This window comes from Belonocnema kinseyi, chromosome 2 (assembly GCF_010883055.1).
Source record: "Belonocnema kinseyi isolate 2016_QV_RU_SX_M_011 chromosome 2, B_treatae_v1, whole genome shotgun sequence".
Lineage (NCBI taxonomy): Eukaryota > Metazoa > Arthropoda > Insecta > Hymenoptera > Cynipidae > Belonocnema > Belonocnema kinseyi.
Window position 1 is genome coordinate 66,419,505 of NC_046658.1, and position 20,619 is coordinate 66,440,123.

General features: G+C 34.1%; 3 protein-coding genes across 3 annotated transcripts in view; all 3 read right to left on the reverse strand.

Moving 5' to 3' along the window:
- Window positions 1-20,619, reverse strand: part of LOC117183086 (solute carrier organic anion transporter family member 74D) — a 196,659-nt gene that overhangs the window by 82,762 nt on the left and 93,278 nt on the right. The window lies entirely within an intron of this gene.
- Window positions 8,111-8,902, reverse strand: LOC117182700. Its single transcript, XM_033375805.1, has one exon. The coding sequence runs from the start codon at window positions 8,900-8,902 to the stop codon at window positions 8,111-8,113; it is 792 nt and encodes a 263-aa protein (XP_033231696.1).
- Window positions 9,718-10,575, reverse strand: LOC117182702. The gene has a single exon (XM_033375806.1). The coding sequence runs from the start codon at window positions 10,573-10,575 to the stop codon at window positions 9,718-9,720; it is 858 nt and encodes a 285-aa protein (XP_033231697.1).

Consider the following 20,619-nt stretch of genomic DNA (forward strand, 5'->3'; position numbering starts at 1 on the left):
AAAAATTAGAATATTACCTGATCAAACATATGAACCAGGGGCCAACTAAAACGACGGCGTTTCCGGTTTATCCTCTTTTGTTTGCCAGCGGTTCAATTTTTTATGTTAGATCCGAAATATTTTGGATTTCATAAATGTTCATACATTTTTTTCTTTTTGGTCTTGAAATGTTCCAAAAAATATAAAGAATCAAATAAGAAAAAAAATGTGACGTGCTATGACTTCGTATTTAAAGTTGGTTCAGACGAACCATGCGTTGTTAAATGATCTTATTGACATATTCTAGGGATTGTTATATCGACGTTTCTAAGCTTCGTTATTATGTACTTATAAGGTTTTTTACCATCCGTTTTTAACCATTGTTGATATCTGTTTCTAAGGATACGTATGACTCCGACTCTATTTTTGAGAACACATCTATCAACTGCCTGTATGTGACATGGAAGGTGGCAGATATTATTCTGCAGTATGTGACTTACATCTTTCAAAACAAACTGCTGCCGCTCACCATCAGTAAGTGCGTGGTCAACGGTGGTTCTCTCACATTACACTTCTGCCAGCCCATTAGTCTGTCATTATTCGCTGCAAAATTTTGGGATGGAAGGCCATTTTTCTTATACCTTTTTGACCTGTTGATTTCCTAGCTACTAATAATGCTATTTTCTGAATGGCATGATATGCAATTGAAATTTTTTCAGCATTTTCTAATGTGATTGTTATAGGCTTTAAAATTTGCAGTTTCTCAAAATAAAACAAATCTGAGTATTTTTTATCATTCGAAGTATATTGGTCACGTTTGGCAAGAAAAGGGCCTACCTTTTCGAGATAGAGCCGAAAGAAATCCAGGAATTATGAACTCAAAATGAACCCTCCGTAATGAAAAATGAGACACCAGCGCGGCGCACTTTTGGATTTGAAACTTCGAATAACCGCTTTTCGAGAAGAAAATCATTTAAATTTGTCAAGTGCCATACGTTGACGTGTTATATTTGTCGTTCAAATATAACATATATAAACTTTCGGGGCATAAATATTTCTCCAGGTTGTGTATTGATTGAAGTATAATTTTTCATTAATAATCCTAAATCAATCAGTTTTATCATTATTAACAAAAAAACGCGAATAGAGTGGGTCCTTTTTTTAGATTATTATAATTAACCAAGTTAAGAGGCAACTAAATATAAGTCAAAAATTCTTCTTAATTTTAAAACTCCAAGAAAAATGACTTGAAGTTGAAAAATGTTATGACATCAGGATATTAGCGCGGATAATAGTTATTAGTTATTAGATTAGTCATATCCTCACGTTAGTCATTGCAATGTACCCTGTGGCTCCCTAAAACTATTTTTCTACTACCTGCATCGTTTTATTTACATTTTTATCCTGCTTTCTGTATCAGCTGTTTCCTGTCGCTGCAGGTTTCACTCCCTGGAACCTGACCACCCTCAGGTAATCCTTGTATCCAGGTCCAAAGAGCGGACGTGACTCATTTTTTCAACCTGAATCTCACCACATTCTACTCACTCATTCAACAACACAGAAAATCCAGTTTTATGTTTGAATTTGGTTCCAAAGTTGTGTTTCGAGAAAGCTTCTAAATATCGCTTATCATTAAACTCGATCCTATATTCTAAAATACGAGCTATATTGTGAAACTTACTACTTGAAATAAATTCTTCTCAAAGTAAGCCGTTATAAAAGGAACGCACGAACGAAAATATAAAAAATAAAAAACTTGCTCTTTTACGAAATTCGCTTGCAAATCCAAATGTTTGCGATCCAATTTGACAGAAAAGGTATGGCTATTAAGTTAAGGAACTATATAATTCCTAAGAATAATTCTTTTGCTCAGCACTTAACTATATTTTCAAATGTCAGATTGTTTTCCAGAACGTAAGTTTACAGGCAGGAAACGGAAGATTGAGGCTTGTTAGTCAGTAATTGTTGAATCGGAAATAGTGGTTTCGGCATTCTCTTCTGTCGACGCTCGTTATCAGGGCCGGTTTTTGGCGAAGCTGTTCCTGCAGCGAAACTTATCTTCGGAACAGCTTGAATAATCTTTTTCAAGCATAATGAATAATAATTGATTTTATTTATGAATACAGCAAATTTCAGGAATATTTTGTCAGGAATATTTTGTACTGTATTGTAATAAAGTATTTTTTTAAGAAGGTTAAACGTCAATTGATTTAGTCTAAGAATGTATACCATTAAGCAATTTCCCTTTCGAGGTAGGCATGAGCCACTCGTTGAGGTAGACAGTAATGTGAGAAAGGAGTTATAGATTTTTTAGATTGGTCTAGAATTATCGCGTTATTTATTGAAATAACACGTTCGTTCCGCAACACTGTTCTGACCTAGGTTGCTGATCAATCTCTCTAGCGAACACCCCAAGTGAAAAGCCTCATATAGTCGTCATGTGAAGTTCCGCACTCAGGGCCATTAGTATCCAAGGTATATAGTTTCTAATTGTCGCCACACTTTTCTGTCCTGACATACTTCTCTGGCTTCCTTCACGTCCATGCATTTTTGCATACAAGCTCTCGTGTTTCTAGGTCTTCTTATGTCTCTTCTAATTAGGGTCTCATTTACACATTCAAACCATTTTTTTTGTCTGCCCCTCGGCACACTGCCACTTACTTTACCTTGATAAAATTATTTGGTTAATCGTTCATCTTGCATTTTCTCAATATGCTCGAACCATCTTAACCGATTTCTTTCCCATATGTCAACTAGTGTCTTCTATACCACCTTCTTTAATGATTATCTCGTTGCTCACTTTGTCCGTCTCTGTTTTCCGGCATATTGCGCGCAGGAATTTCATCTCAATCGCGTGAATTTACTCTTATCCTTTTCTTGATAGTCTCGCTACCGTATAGCACATTCGTTAAAAATATAATATTATATGTTCCCACTTTAGCTTTACTTAATAAATATTTTTACTTCTGACAATGGGCTCTGCTCTACCGATAACCTTCTTACCCTTGTTTATGTGGCTAACTAAACTCTTCATCTATCTTTCTGTCACAAGTAATAGACTACAAAGATATAAGTACTCATTAACTTATTCTATTCTCTCATCATTTAAGACAATGTTGCATATTATTTTCTCACTCTTTCCTGTACACACCATGAATCTTATTTTATTAACGCTGATTTTCAAAACAATTCTCTTCATTATTGTATTTAGTTTGTGCAGAATTCTCTGCAAGTCTGCGATTGATTCTGCCATATTTGTACCTGCGAACGCTAACCCACGTACTTAGACTCTTTCTAGATCCACACCTTCTTCCTCGAAGATGGCCCTTCTTAGACACTTGTCCATTGATATAATAAATAGATGCACTTTCTAATAATTATGAAATAACTACCATCTCCAGATCAGAAAGTCTTTAAAGTGACAATCATTTGTATAATAATTTTAAATGCGGAAGCGCATTTTCTTTAAATTTAATATGCAAATTGAAACAATTTGCTTTCGCTCTGAAGAGGTTCTTAGAGTTATGATTACCGATCATCTGTTTCTGACAATGGTGGAACAACTACGTTATGCGGTTGGTGCCCCAACCGCAACAGCCACCACAATCGGATAATCAATGAAATACGTGTTTGTGTCTTCGACAAGAATATTGGACTTATATAAATATTGCGCTTTTTTAATATTACACTTTCAGAATGAAATAGGTAACTTAAAAAGGAAAAAACTGTCTGAGAGACAACAAACAACCCATTTTTATTTTTATTATTCTTAAGCTTTTTTAATCCCGGTAAGAAAACTTTATAGTTTCGGCTAGGTTACCGTTCGGGCATCCGTCAGTCATTCATACTTTTTGCCCTAAGAGGTTATTGTGGAACTGAAGAGGATATACGTGAAAGGGTAACAAGGAAAGTAAGGGGCAAAAGGAATAGAGGGGAGGGTAGTAGGAAAGTGGAGATGAGTAGGGGTGGGGAAGTATGGAAAGGAAGGGAGGGGGAGTAGCTGAAATGTAAGAAAGTAAAGCGAAAACAAGAGCAGGGATATTATGGGAAGTGAGTAGAGTGGATGCAGATGAAGGGAGGTTGATTATGGGACGAGAAGTATGAGAAAGGAAATTAGGGGAGTGTAAGTAGGAAAGGGAAAGTAAGAGATGTGTAAGGAATGTAAAGGGAGTGATATGATGAAGATTATGGGGGAGGACGAAAGGAGAGAGAGTAGGGGTGCGAGATATTTGAATGATTTAATTATCGTTCAAGTAGTCTACGAAGACCTTTTTGGTAGGCGCGTGGTGGGTGGTTTTACTACTTTTTCATTATTACTATACAATTAGACCAAATTATTTTAGGGTTAAGCGTAACTCGTTCACTTTTAGTCCTGTGTATGAGAAGGAATATATTTGAGATCAATCTAGACGTCGAGAATTGCTGTTTTAAACTACATAGTCGTCCCACAACGTGCATAAAAAATTCTTTTAAAAAAAAAAAACATTAACGCCTATGAAAATTTATATTAAACATAAAATATGACTTTGCCATTAAAGTTTGAATCTGTGATAATCATTATACAATATAGTTATAGAGAGCCATGACATTCAATTCATATCTCACGTATGTTTCGTAATAAATGCCACCCACTTGTGGTATTGAACAAAGAATCCCCTTTACTGAATGCCTCCAAGAAGTTAAAAAGGCAGTTGCATCGTAACCTCAGTTAGTTTTCCCAGCCAATTACATATACGATATACACGAAGCGATTTGATCGCCTCTATTCACACGAGCCTCGGTGAATTTCTTGTTAAATAGTAGGCGCGTCTAGCAGGAAAATGAAGGAAGCCCTCGAGGAAGCCCGTAGCCTGGGAACAGGTGCAAGTTTCTTTTTGACGAGAGGCTCAATATACATACTGACTGAATCCAGAGGTGTGGACTGTGGAACCATGGAACGTACTCTATTAAGTTCACGCCTTGAAAATTGGCACGTGTTGCGTCTATTCAGCGAACTCGAGAGTTCGATTACGTTACCCTTCAAACATTCTGTGTGACAAACACAGGCGGTTACCTAGATATAAAAAAAAGTGAAGTTTATTTTCAAACCTACTCCTACACTAAATATAAGTTAGTCAGAAGGAACGGAAGAAATAAGAGAAAGAGAGTTGGTAATTTATTTTGGTAATGATCATTTTAAGTGATTTTCGTTTCAAAAAGACTTATGACATTAGTTATTATATCTAATTGAGCGGTTGGGTGCATCACAACCTACTTTTATTTTCAGAAGTTACTTGAATTTTACTTTTTTTGCACATCACATCATGAAGAAAGCACCAACAAACAACACCGCTGAATTTTACAAAAGGCTGCAGACATTTGACAACTACTTTCAGATTTGTGAATGTAGTTGTAATTGCCGATAGAGTAGTCAACATATAGTTGTCAAATGTTTGCAATATCTTTATCCAGTATTTTTATAAAAATGCTTGACATTTTTCTGCGATGAAATTGAAAATGATTAAGAATAAACATCCTATAAAAAAACGGAAAATTATGTGCCATTAGAGTTTATATTCTCTGTTAATGCTTTTTAATCTATCCTCGAACCTATCATCTCATTTCATCCTTGAATAGAGATAAATATTCTATTCTTTTTTATACCAATAAAAAAAATGCTTTCTATCTCTTTCTAATCTTTGATATGAAGAATTGGTTTTGTTTCAATAACCTTATTTTACCTTTTATAATCTCATACCTTTTTCTCGTACTGTTTTTTAATTTACGTTTCGAGTTCCTTTGCATTCTATGATATCTTATTCTTTTTTTCAAAATTTTGTGAAACATATTTTGGTGTTTTGAGGAAAACCTTACGTAAGTAACATTGTCATTTAGGTCTACTTTACCATTTCCAGGTATAAGAAAATAAAAGGTAATCGCAAAGTCACTTACATAAGTATTTCCTTAGTACGGTACTCTCTAAATATTAATCAGTTAAACTGATTAAAATAGTAGTTAGACATTTCACTGATTAATCAGTGATTTTGGACTTATGTACTAATCAGTTCAGTAACACCAGAGTAAATCATGTGAAGCACAACCTCTAAATTTTTAAGTTAAGCATTGTTGTTACTCTTTTACTTAAGTAGCAAGAAAAATTCCTTAATGAAATCATATTTTTCATTTTCGGGCGGTAAGTCTGTTGAATTAACTGCGGGATAAAAATACTCTAACTCGTATAGAAACTACTTACTTAACGGGTTTGTATATAGCAGTCCAATCTTGAAATTAACGTAATATGTAAAGTTTTTTGCCAATTAAAAGCATCGGAACTTTTCACCATAATTATTATTTGATCATATTTATGGGTTTAAAGTTTTTACTATGATTCTTTGATTGAATGCACTAAAATATTATATAATTATGATTGCTAGATTGACATGGTGCAGTGCTGCCAACCCTCAAAAGTGGTTATATCATTCAATCAATTAGTAACCTTTGACTGATTTTCAGTGACTCATTTCTAGCTATTTGAATCAGTGAAATTTCACTGATTCAAATTTAGAGAGTAGTATTATTACGATCCTGCTGGTTCTAAAATTATAATTTTTTATTTATTTTTATTGTAATATTTTTTTTACTAGAAATAATATTAATTTCTATCCCTAATGTTTCTAAACTTATCGTATTTATTCAGCTTTATTGAATTTTGTTTTTCCAAAATGCCGTTTTACTTTTCACTTCTCTAGAAATTGATCTAAATCTCCGTTCCTTAATTACTAAATAGTATGTGTTACTGTTAAAACCCGAATTTATTAAGAACTACTATTAGCCAGTCACATAACGAACTTACCAAGAGTATTTGTAGAACTAGTATTAACTGGCTAGAACGAGTTGTAACTCAATTCGAATTTGAACGGTAAAATATATAATGGAATAGGATATAGCGCAAAAAATGCTATTTGAGACTAGCGATTTGGTTGCTATGTAGAAAAAATTCCCGTCTTAAATCAATGACGGGCATTAAAAATCAGCGTCAAAATTATTTTTCCGATTATTAAACTCTAAATTCAAATAAAGAATTCAATAAGCATTAATGAAATCTCAATTACATATACATAAATATAAAGTTACTGAAGTTTCAATTATAACAGTAAGCGAAAAAATAATTCATGCGCTGGTAATTACTGTTTCATTTATTGTTTATATATGAAACATGTTTTTTTTATAAATGTTTAAATTAGATTTTGCCGGATTCATGCAAAGTGAATGAAAATTCATGATTCTCAGCCACTATCGACTTATTAATACAAATTTTCAGTCCGGCAGACTAAGACCTCCTTAATCATACTCCAATTTTACTCCATAACGAAAGACACTAAAGTTTTTAACAATTTCTTCAGATCCTCCTTCAAAACCTTCAGGAGGGTCTAAACTAACTTGAGAACGATCCGTCGCGATTCACGTACTCTCGCATACTGTCTTTTCTTAATTGATTTTGTATCATATTTATTCGTTACACCGATAAAATCACAGGGAAAATTTCTTGAACTACAAGGTCCGAAGCTTTTCGTAAACATACCGGCGGCCTCGAGTGTAATAACAGCTCGACAAACATTAAAGTTTAATTTTGATCTAATAGCAAAATAAATGCCGCCCGCCGTGTAAGCTAGTGTAATGTGTACTAAAATAATTTTCTATAGGTCTTAGCTGCCCGTAATGATCCATTAGTACATTAGTGGCACGAATAAATTAACAAAGAGAAGAATTGCTTATTTTACCAGATTTCCTTGAATATATATCTTAACATTAAACTTTATATTTCGCTTTCCTCTTTCGATTTTACAGGTAGGAGGCAGATTTGAGTATAATCGGTCGATCATATTCAGAACTGGCAGTTTTTACTCGAACTGATCGTACTAAATCATCTTTTCCCTTGTAACATTTAGTAATTCTACGCATGAACCATCGGCATGGCGGTAACGAATCATGTTTGATAAGAACAATTTCGCCGATCATGAGATTTAGAGTTTTATTAAACCACTTGTAGCGTTTCTGCAAGGATTGCACGTAATCAATCCCCATCTTCTCCAGTAAATTTAGAATTTTGTCGTACTAATTGCCAACGTGACAATCGGTTCTCTGCAGTGAATTATACGGATGGTTCAGTAATACTGGTCAAAGGAGCCCCAATTGAAAAATGTCTAGGTGTGAGATAAGCGAAGTCTTCTGGATCATTGGGAAGTGGTCGGGAATTTAGGCACATTTCAATTCGCATTAGGAGAGTAGAAAACTCTTCGTAAATTAGAGTGTGAGCGCAAATAATTCGCTTTAGATGGTGTTTAAAACTTTTAACACCAGCTTCCCATGATCCTCCGAAATAAGGTGCAGATGGAGGTATGGAATGCCACGAGGTGCCGTCGCTAGCGAATTCATTATGCAAATTACTATCAAGCCTGAGTTTCAAAATTAAATCTTTTAATTCTTCATCAGCTCTATGAAATGTCGTGGCATTGTCACTATACAAGTGAGCACATCTTCCTCCCCTAGAAGCGAATCGCTGGAAGGCGGCAAGAAAGGTAGCAGACGTACAGTCAGACACGAACTCTAAATGTACGACACGCGTGCAGCAACAAACAAAAAGTGCTACCTGAGTTTTATAACTTTTGTTACCACGTCCAGTAGCAAAGCGTACAATAAAGGGGCCTGCATAATCTACCCCTGTATACTTGAAGGGACGATTAGGACTTTCTCTAAAATCAGGTAAGTTCCCCATTAGTTGCTGGGAAAGAGTCGCTCTTTCTCGCGCACATTCGAAGCAATCCTTGATTAAGCCTTTAACCAGAGGACGCGCTCTTAAGATCCAAAAACGCTGCCTGAGCGTATGCAAGGTCAATTGTAGATCACCGTGTAGGGATCTAATGTGAGCATGTACGGCTAACATTTTACTCAGGTAATGCTGTGGTAAAATTATGGGATGCTTCTCGTCAAATCTGATAGGGACCTTCCACCTAATCGTAAGAGGCCAATAGAGTCCAAAAATGGATTTCAGTTTTTCAGATGCGAATTTTGTGCAATTCCCTCGTTTTGGCTGAAAGCCTTCAATTCAAGCGAGAAGGAACTAACTCAAATATATATAATTCAAAATATTCCGGCTTTTTGGATTTCAAGCATACTGAGCGAAAGAGTCAAATAATGAGGTTTAGACATTGGGCATTTAGAATTTTTGAAAACAAAGGCATCAACAAACCTCTTGCAAAAAGCAGTTATTCGGAGCAATTTAGACCAGGAGGAAAATTTGAACATTAAATCGAATGGACTTTTGATTTCAGTCAATACGTGATGGCATTCTTAAACTTGTGGTTCTAAGTCAGTGTCGGAGAATTGAAGCGATGATCTTGCCATTTTATTGAGTGCAATTTTAACCACGGTGGGCCCTGGCACCATAAAGGATGATTCAGAATCTTTTCCGGCGAGAGTCCCCTCATAGCACAGTCCGTGGGATTATCTTTGGTAGAGATATATCGCCATTTGGCACGAGGGACTATCGCGTGAATTAGCGAAACTCTATTAGCTACAAAAACTGGCCAATTTGAATGCTTCCCGAGCCAAGCCGAAATAGACACTGAATCAGTGACAGAAGCGGAGTAAGCTTTAGAAGAAGTATCCGCAAATCCTCAAAGCTCACAATTTAAATTTTCTTGCAGTTTATCAGTCTATTTAGGAACTTTCAGAGATTCTAGTTTTTCCAAAGTATTGTTAATCAAGCTTCCGTATCCAAACCTCCTCCATCAATAACTTATCCACTTGTATTACTGGAGTTAACCAACCCATCGGATCAAATAATTCAGCTATTAAGGAAAGAACGATCCTCTTAGTTGGAGTCTCCACTGAAGGGGGAGTTACCTTAATATGAAACGAGTGAGATTCAGGATCCCAAAATAAGCTTAAAACTTTGAACTTAGCATCTTCAGATAACAAAAACTCTATAGTCCTTTCATACTTTCCAGAAGGACAATCTTCTAATAATTCGAAATCATCAAACGCCCATTTTCGCAAGTGGAAACCACCAGCTTCCATCAATTGAGATACTTTCTGTCGCTTCTGCTTGGCTTGCACTTTAGTATCCGCACCAAACATAATATCATCGACGTAGATATTCCTTTCCAGGATACTTTTATTTAAAGTAAACTTATTGCCTTCATCATGAGTTAATTGCTTAATTATTTTATTAGCCAAGTAAGAAGCACAGGCAGTGCCATAAGTGAGAGTCAAAAGTAGATAGGCCACCACATTGTTATCAGATGAGCCCCATAAAATTCTTTGAGAAGTGCAATCACGAGCATCTACAAAAAAATTTCTAATTATTTTTTCTATATCAGGCATGTAAACAAAACGAGGCAATCTCCAGTTCAATATAATACAGACTAAATCATTTAGAATCTTTGGACCAATATGAAAATGTGAATTTAAGAAAATATTGTTAGAAGTCAAACTTGATGCATTAAATACAACTCTTAGTTTACTAGTAGAACTACTTTCTCTCAAAACCGGGTAGTGTGGCAAATACACAATCTGAATAGAATTATCTAGCTCTTCTTCTCTCACAAGTTCCATATGTCCTAGTTTCTCATATTCAGACAAAAAAGCCGAATATTCTTGGAACAATTTTGAATTTTTAGTCAACCGTCGTAAACCTTATCCAATACGATTTTTGCTCTAGAGAAGGAGACAACGATTTTTATTGAGGCCTCATTCTTAAATGGTCATCGTATTAAGTACCGTCCATCCTTTGTGCGTTGGTGCGTCATGAACAAATGTTCCTCGCAAAACTTTTTTTCGTCAGTCAGGGGGTCTGTATCAGGGAGTTCTTCAAATTCCCAGAACTTAGTCAAGTATTCATGCAAGACTTCAGAAGTTATACTCTGATGTATTGTAAGTGGAATGCTTGTCTCTATTTTATTTTCCATAACTGGACCCAACAAGGTCCAACCAAAAATGGTAGATTGAGCTGTAAGAGTGCCCAACACATCCTGCTGCAGACCAGGTAATAAGCATGAGCCATAATTATCAGCATCTAAAATTAAATCTATTTGTTGGGAACTAAAGGGATTAGGATTGGCTAAATTCAATTATTCAATTCAGGCAATTCAGTTTCATTTTCCGGATCAGGTCTTTCAGGAGATGTATAAGGGATGAGATGGAGCAATACTAAGGCTTGAATCAGGACTTTAGAACAGTTTATCTCGGTAGGAAGCAAATTTAATCGAGCTTATTTTCTTGAAGAGCCAACATTAACTCCACCAACCCCATAAACTATTGCTTTAACCTTCTGGAAACTAGAATTCAAAATGTCCATCACTCTTTCTGTAATTAAGCAACATTCCGAGCATTGATCCAATAAAACCCTAAATTTATGAGATTTTCTGTTATCAGCTTTCAAGGTAATTACTGCTGTTGCTAGTAATGTTGAACGCGATAGATTTGAGTAATTATTTAAGAAATTGAATAAATTATCATTTTCTGAACTGGCATTTGAAAATGTAGAGACGTGGTGTCAGCTGGTGGCGATGTGATAGATTAGAAATTATTGACATGCAACAAGGTGTTATGTTTCCTGCCGCATTTACTACGTTTCAGTTTGCTTGTACAGTTAAAAGGCATATCACCAGGAGTAAAATAAGTATAAAAGACCGTGATGGCGAGTGACAACTTTCTTACGCCCTTCAACTGACAATGTTTTAAATTGAGAACATTTAAACAATGGATGATTTTCCTTACATAAGAGGCATTTGGAGGTGGAAGATGCATTATGACTCCGAAACAATAATTGTTTAGCATTTTTATTCTTGTTTTGTGAGCTAATTTTAGTATTATTCTTCGAAGCTTTTATCGCTTCTACAACGCAAACACGTTTTTCTAAAAACGTATCGAGTTCTTTGTAAGTAGAATAATCCGATTCGAAACCAATTTGCATCTCCCACTCCTTTAACGATGAAGTATCCAGTTTTTTAGTAGTTAAAAAGACTAATAAATCACTCCAATTATCACTTGGGCCGTGTACATTTTTGAGAGCCGCCAGAGAATCATTAGTAGTATCGCGTAATCGTTTGAGATCTTCTAGAACATTATTAGATACATTCGGAGACTTAAAAATTCCTGTAAATCAGCTGCAATAAGTACTCTCTTAGCTTAGCCTTTAGCGACTCCCATGTAGAAACAAAAGGAGCCTCAGTAATTAACACATGTTTCAAAAATTGTTTTGCTTCACCCTTCAAAGAAGACTTTAAACAATGTAATCTAGTAACATTTGATAAGGAATCATTTTGAACAATTGGCGCATCAAACAAGTCTCTAAAATTCTTCCAATCCTTATAATTCCCAGAAAGTACGGTTAAAGTAATTTGAGAAAGTTTTACAGGCAAAAAATCACCTCGAACAAACTGAGATTGATTTAAACAATCATTCGAGCTAGCTTCTGGAGTTATCAATCCTAATTGATTTCTTAAAAAATCGTGAGCACTTAGATACGCATCTTCAATTTATAAGAATTTATTTTTACTAAAATAATCGAGAATTTCGCGTTCTTCCATGGTCGTTGAAGCTTTAATATTTAAATGTAAATTTTCACATTTCTCCCATCTTTGATCCAAGAGTTGAATTCTCGATTTTACTATAGCTATGGCAATGTTGGACTTGCCTAGCTTTTTAAAATTAATTTCACTTCTCAGTGTTCACTGACAAACTTCTGTAATCCCGAGAGTAAAGACTAAATTTTTCTTGCAATTGTTAACAAAAATTATACTGCAAGAATATTATTATTCATAATTTTAAGAGCCGCAAGCTCAATTCACAAAAATGTGAAATCTCTTTTTCGAGAAATAATAGTTGAGTATGCGAGAACAAAATACATAATTTCGAAATCGAATAAGAGTTTTCATATAACTTCGCAGAAATTGTGGCCAAATCATAAAAATAGTTCACCTTAGAATAAGTTCAAAAATTGTAAATAATGCAAAGTTACCTTACCAATGTAAAAATCGGAAATATAATCAGAAATTTCATAACACATTTGAACCTTGCGAAAGTAAGAGAGTGAAAGCTTTAAGCTGTTGATAATCATCAGTTGGTGAACTTGTTATTTCCTCACGTGCATGGAAGAACATTACGGCTGATAGATCCTAGGAAGAGTTCATGAGAGAAAGAGAGCACTCAAAACATGATGAGAGAGAGAGAGAGAGAGAGCGTGATCTTGAAGATTGCGAAATAATTTAGCCTGGTACCAATTATACTCTGCTCGATGGCCTCAAGTGTATACATTGTTAAAATTTGCACGTACGCGCTTTTCACAGCTATTTATCACATGTTTGATTTTTCCATGATTGAAAATCAAATACACAAAGTCCAACCGCATCGACTTAATCTTGAGTGTTATAAAAAACTCTCGTGCTTTAATTTTAATGAGCATTTAAATTTGAACGTGAACCCCAATTTCTTCGTCGAATTGACACTCAGATGTCTCACAATGGCCAATACCATTTGAATTTTCACAAACGGTCCATTTGTCAAAATAATTCGAACTTTTCGATAGTCAAAGAAGCCTTTTCACGAAATATCCGGCTCTAAGGACCATGTTTAGACATGTAAAATGTTTTTTTTTTATAAATGTTTAAATTAGAGTTTCCCGGATTTATGCAAAGTCAATGAAAATTCAACATTCTCAGCCACTATCGATTTATTAATATAAATTGTTCTGTCCAGCAGACTAAGACCTTCTTAATCATACTCCAATTTCACTCCATGACGAAAGACACTAAAGTTTTTAACAATTTCTTCAGATCCTCCTTCAAAAACTCTCAGGAGGGACTAGACTAACTAGAGAACGATCCGTCGCGGTTCACGTATTCTCGCATACTGTCTTTTCTTAATTGATTTTGTATCATACTTATTCGTTGCACCGATAAACTCACAGGTCTAAATTTCTTGAACTACAAGTTACGAAGCTTTTTGTAAACATTTATAACTGAAAACGAATTGAAATTCAGATACCTTTATGAAAATTGGTGCATTGTCCTGCCTGGTGTCATGAAATTTTCCATGCATTCGAAAAATTTATTAATTCTTTTTTAAAACTTTTTTTGTTTTCATTTGAAACTGTTCATCACAGTTGTAGATTAATTGTGAAAAATTCTAAACTTATTCTATATGGTTCTTAATATGGCTCCTTTAAGAAGTAGCATTCTGGATGAGCATCCAGTTTACCATATAAAGTACATCATTTATAGAAAAAATCCATGGACACGCAATTTGATACATACATATGTGAAAATTTATGTTCAATATGCTGCTTTTTATATTTAGGTGAGGTGTTTTATATCTTTATCTAGGATATTTCTTTTTTTCTCACAATAATTCGAGTATAAAATTGTGTTCTAAAATTAATAAATAAAAAGGGTAAATAATATTATTTATTGCAATTTTTAGAATATTAACCAGAAGAACGAGTCTTGATATAATATTAATATTTGCAGTATAAAAAGCATTCCGATTTGATAATCAAAAACTTGTTCGATTAGATCCAAGAGTCTCATATAATTTTTTTTCTCAATATAGAAATGTGTTACAGAAAAACCTAGGGTATGTTTTTTTATCTTAAACTTAAATCAAAGTGATTTACAGCAGAGTGATACTCATTTGATTGAAATCAGGCCTGAGGTTGTTAAAAAATAAATGGGTAGGCCCTGAGTTAATGACCGTGGGCGGAGTGGGGGCGGGGGTCTTTTAAAAATATCACATATATTCTAATAATTATTCTTAATATTCTGTTCTGAAACTTTTTTTGTTATTTAAATAAGATTAAAATCAAATTTAAAATCTTATTTATTATATTATTTATTTTACTTAATCCTCAGGTGTCAGGGAGAGAGCATCGTGGTTTCGTCGCTGTTCCTACCTGACAGAATTTGTCTTGTCTTGATCAGGTTGCTGTATGAGTGCTGAAACGTTGGTGATTATTGTTTAGAAGTGTTTTTTATTGTTATTGTAAAATAATAAATATTAAAAAGACGAAATAAATAAAAAAAGAATGAAGTCGATTTTGTTGATTGCCTTCTCATTTTTCTTTTAACTTTTTTATTTTTGTCCAAAAAAAAATAATTTTTTTCTTTTCTTTTTTAGGAAAATTTGTTTCTTTTTTTGTTGGTTTTTGCAAATTTCCCTCATCAAAAAATACTAGAGAAAAATCAGTATAGGCCTATGATGAGTTTACTATAATGAAATAGTTATTAATATGTGGTAACGTGGTAATAAAATGTGGTAATATCGGTAAAATACTTAAAGGTCCTATCAAATCCCTCAATCTTGTGAAATTCTTCTATGAATCTTAGAATCGCCAAGGTGACCTCAGACTAAAAATTTTTGTAAGCTTCAAGTTTCATCACATCTAACGCTAATATCCTCGAAAAAATATTTACAGAATAATCTTCATAAATAGCAAATCATCATTGCTACCAAATGGCTGATTTCACCAAAACTAATAATGAAATAGTAGATTATTTACCTAGGCATACGATTATTAGTAGTTTAACGTAGTTCTAAAATAAATTCTTCTAACTTTTTTCTTTAGATTTTTTTGTTTTCGTTGATACTGTCCGCTTGTTCTGCCTATTTCAGATAAAATACAATATTTCCAAAATTAATAATGTATATATTCCTATTAGACCAGTAGTTCAAGACTTTAGATGTGCAGGAAAGAATAACCTAAACTACTACTTAAGAATAAAATTCGTTCGTCTTCTGCGAAACTGCCTTCGACTCGTTAACATTCACCGTGTTTTTTTAGGGTTGTAAGAACTGTCGAAGCTCCTAGGATATTCACACATGTCTTAAACAGGAAACAAACGTGTCGATAGAACGTATTGTGGATGCTAGGAACAAGAAGTCATGGTACCGTTATGTGAAGACCGTCGCCAGAATTGGCTATATTGACCGAAGAATCTGAATGGGGAGGATCTGAATGACCATGGCACGTCGAGAGTAAAGACTCTTCTATCATAAAGCTTTGATGCTTAACATATCAATTACGTCCCGACAAAGGTCAGGGTGAAAGGATCGAAGAAACGCTGTTGAGTGAACCATTCACGTGGATATGGTATACGACCTTGAGACATGACGTATAAACCATAGGAAAGTGGAAGGGTGGAGCTCTACGTGAAAGACGAAAGACCCGTAAGCAGTTAAGTATTATTATGATTATTATTATTATTATTATTATTATTATTATTTATTGTTTTGCATATAAGATAGCCTGATGTGAAACCAATCGTTTATGTAGATATGTTGTACACTTGCACTAATAGGGAAGTCTTGCTGGTGTAATTTGTACGCACTTCATGGTATTCCTTTCATTTCTAAGTAATATTAAACAGTATAGTATTCGCATATCAGAGCTATTTTTGTCCTCAAGTTTTCCATTCTGTCATTCTCAAATGAATTAATCGTAGTGATTATTGAAGTTATGTACTTCCACTGAAGAATGCATTGTTTTTTAATAAAAGACTTAGAGAACATTGGTAAACGACTGGAAATCCTAGAGATAATTCAATATTTTATAAGTTTTCCAATATCGCCTCTTGCTGTGGTCAATTACAAAAGTGATTTGATTTCGTTTAAAAATGTATTGTAATTTTTTTAATTTTCGGATAAGAAAATTAGAGGACATTAGCTAACAATTGCAGAACATAATAGTGTAATTTAATATCATAGGTTTCTTTTTCTTTTCTAGTACATTGATAAAGTGATGTAATTTCGCTTGTGAATGTGTTCTAGAATCAAGCTTATTATCTTTGATGAAAAGCATTTGAGAACAATTGTAGAACATTGAGAAAGTATTTCTAAAATGAATCGCTTCTAGTAATGTAATGGCCATGAATTTTAATTCAATAATCCCATTAAAATTTTTATTAAATAATCAATTTATAAGCGGATAATACTTATGCAACGATAATGCAACATCAAAAATATGAGGAAATAAATTGCGGGCAGATCAAAGCTTTTTTCGAAAAATTATAATAATTTTGAAAGGAAATAAACGTAAACAAGAAAAAAACAGAGTATGCAAATCCAGGTGAGGTCAATGCACGTCAACAAGGAGTAAATGAACTGCAGAAATAAGGATAAACACCAACGAAATAATAAATGAGGCATTTTATTATCATCTCTACAGATTTTAAAAATAGAATAATAATTACAGTTTAAGTTGGTTTTACCTTTAATATTCTTTTTTGTTAATATCCAGAAGTTTAGAAGGAATTCTTACCTGGAACAAAAAAATTAATTATTATAAAAATAATTATCGGAGATTACGTAAGTTAATGCATTTTTTAATCGTCAAATCTATTTTATCGCACATAAATTGAAATCAAAGTATTCGCATTGTAGTTAAATGCATGCTATAATAAAGGGAAATTAATCGCGACAGATGCGCGATATTGGATTAAGGATGGTTTAGCAATAGTGATAAGAATAATTTTATCTTCCAGTTCAAGTGGTTAAAAATAGACGAACCCAGTGTTTGCGATTTGATGAATCCATCAAAGTCACATTATCGTATGGGAAGACGAACAAGAGTGGTACCTAAGAGCTATGTCAACGAAACTCTCCCAGACTGATAAAAACTGAACCTTGATAAATGAAGTTCATATTATCCCTTATCTTTGATTTTCCTTTATAAAATGTTTGCCTTTTTACAAATATAATATTTAGTACATAAATTAGAACCGCGATCCTTTATTATAAATATAGTTTAAAATCTCTCAAAGATTTAATTACGGAAAACTGGTTTATTACGATGTGGAAAAATTTGAAGAAATATTGTTTTTCAACTGAATTTTTTGCCTAAACATTGCTAATCAATCGAAAGTACTTTTGAAAAAATGATTTTTTTCTTAAATCTTTCTCCTTTTCTCCTGTCTTTCATAAGAACCCTTTTGAAATGACGTGATAAATTCTCCCTAAACTCCCAAAAACTTAAAAAATTAACAACAATAGATGGCATGAAGAATATTTATATCGTACGTTTATATAATTAAACACATTGTAATCGAATTTCTAAAAGAATAATATTTGCAGCTTCAACATAGAAGGAAGTAAAACTCCGCCACAACAAGCTGATTGAAATGTTTAAAATGGTCCGAAATAAAAAAATCAATGAAAAGCCTTAAAATTAAAAACGCCAAAAAATTGAAATAAAAATTCATGCCTTGCAACTGTATTGTATGCACGGTCATCCAAAGTCAACCAACATTTAGTCCTCATACTAGGCATAAGGACTTCAGAAGAGCAAGAATCAAATGCAACGCGTCTTTAGCCACAGGCGCCACTGGTAGCATAGGTAAAATCAGCTGTCAGACTCCGCGGCCGTTTCAAAGTAAAAAAGGCCAACTAAGGGGCCCACTAAAGGGCAAAGGCCCTAAAAAATAGCGTGCCACAAAAATAATTGTTTACACTAATTTTTTTGAAATTAATAATAAAAAACTCAAAATAAATTATTAATGTTAAATTACAACGAAAAATTCTGTCGAACTTTATTTATATAGAAGTTTATAGAAGTTTATCCAAAAATGGCCACACTTCGAGATATGAGCTACGGAAGAAGCTTGCCTGCCGCGCAGTACAAATCACCCACTAAACTGAGGGGTGATTACTCAGAAAGTATGACCCACAGCGAAAAAATTCATACTGGCATTCTTATTATAAATTGTAAAAATCAAAATGTTGTAACAAGCATATAGATAGAGAAGCTTGGAGGGCTCCGATATACGTCGCCGCTTGTGAGAGAGAAGAGTCGTTCCTATAAAAATCTCAAACTAGCGGTGATTTCAGGTACCAACTTTTATTCGCGGGAACATTCAAAACACACATTCTACCAAAGGAATGTCTTCGGCTGCTGCTACTGTAGCCTAGTACTAAAGATTTTAAACAGTAAAGTAAAAACTTTTTTATGTAACACATGCTCCTTTTTAATTACAATTCATTTTATTAGTTGAAATGAAATGCCTTGGAATAATTCCAAATATCCTGAAATCTTTAAAATCTTCGGAAAAACTTTGACATGGCCAGTTATTAAATTACATTGTACTTAGAAAGTATTTCGCTCAATTTCGTAATCTAATTTAATTTTATTGAAGTTGGTCAATAATCTCTAAATAAAACAAGCTTGACATATTTATCGAAAGTCATTTTAGAATTAGATACAAATACAAGAGCTCAATGTATAAAAGTATTTAGTATAAAGGAAGAGACAACTAAAAATAGAGCACGAAGACAGCGGAATTAGCAGCGGCTTCTCTGTGCCAATTAGGCGGAGTGCATAACGTACCAGGAAATGCTGAACAATTAATATCATCGTCTGTCCTACTATCCTCTCTGCTTTTGGCCTCTGCTCATTTGGATTTATTACATTCGTCGCCGGGTAGTTTTCTTCATACGCGTTTACATTCAATTATTCTTAATAGGATCCGCTTGCGGCTTGCATAACAGTTACGTTATCAAACATAATCTGACTAGACATTTCGGCTCTCAAGTTTACCCAAACTTTTAATTATGTTTAAAGAAAACTATGACCAACATTAAAAAAAAGTAAAATCGGTTTTATTAAAATTAATTCAACGTCACCTTTTTTAGTAATGGCAACAACTTCTCAACTGTCAACAGAAAAGTTACATTAATAGCGAAAATCCACCACTAGCTAATGCCGAACAATAAACCGTAGACAACACCCACAATGAAGGTCAACTTTGTTTTTTTAAATGGAAACCCCCTTTTTTACATCTGATCTGACGCCGCTCGACTATTTTCTTTGGGATTATCTAAGGAGCAAAGTATACTCAACGCAACCGCAAAGCTTAGACGAATTGCAGAATCGGATTCTGCAACAGGCTACTTTGATTGATAGGGAGACGATTCGTAATGCTGTAACTCGTTTTTACAATCACATAGCTTTTTGTCAAGAAGCTCAAGGTTTTCAGTTCGAACATCTTCACTGAAACGTGAGAGGCAAGGGGACTCACGCTAATCAAGCACCTCGAAACGTGAGAGGCAAGGGTTCTCACGCTAATAAAGCACCCCAAAGGGAACAGAATTTACTACGTCCACGTCGTTATTCCTGGGTAATGCTAAACGTAAACGTAAACTGCCTGGAAAAACCTTGAAAAAACCTTGAAGATCATCACCAAGATCAATACAGAGGTACATACCTGAACGTAGAATTTTCCGCTCTATCGATTGCAGATGTAAAAAAGGAGATTTCTATTTTTAAAAACAAAGTTGACCTTCAAAAAACCATGAAGATCAACTTCAAAATCAAAATGAAGGTCACCATTGAATTCTTTGTAGAAATTTACTTCAGGAATTACACTGACCTCTTGTAAAACTTTGTTTATTGCAAATAACCTCTAACTGACCTTGAAAGTTACAATTAACCTATAACTTTGGTACGTACCTGAACGTAGAATTTTCCGCTCTATCGATTGCAGGTGTGAAAAAGTGGGTTTCCATTTTAAAAAACAAAGTTGATCTTCAAAAAGCCATGAAGGTCAACTTCACGGTCAGAATGAAGGTCACCATTGAATTCCTCGTTGAAATTTACTTCAGGAATGACCT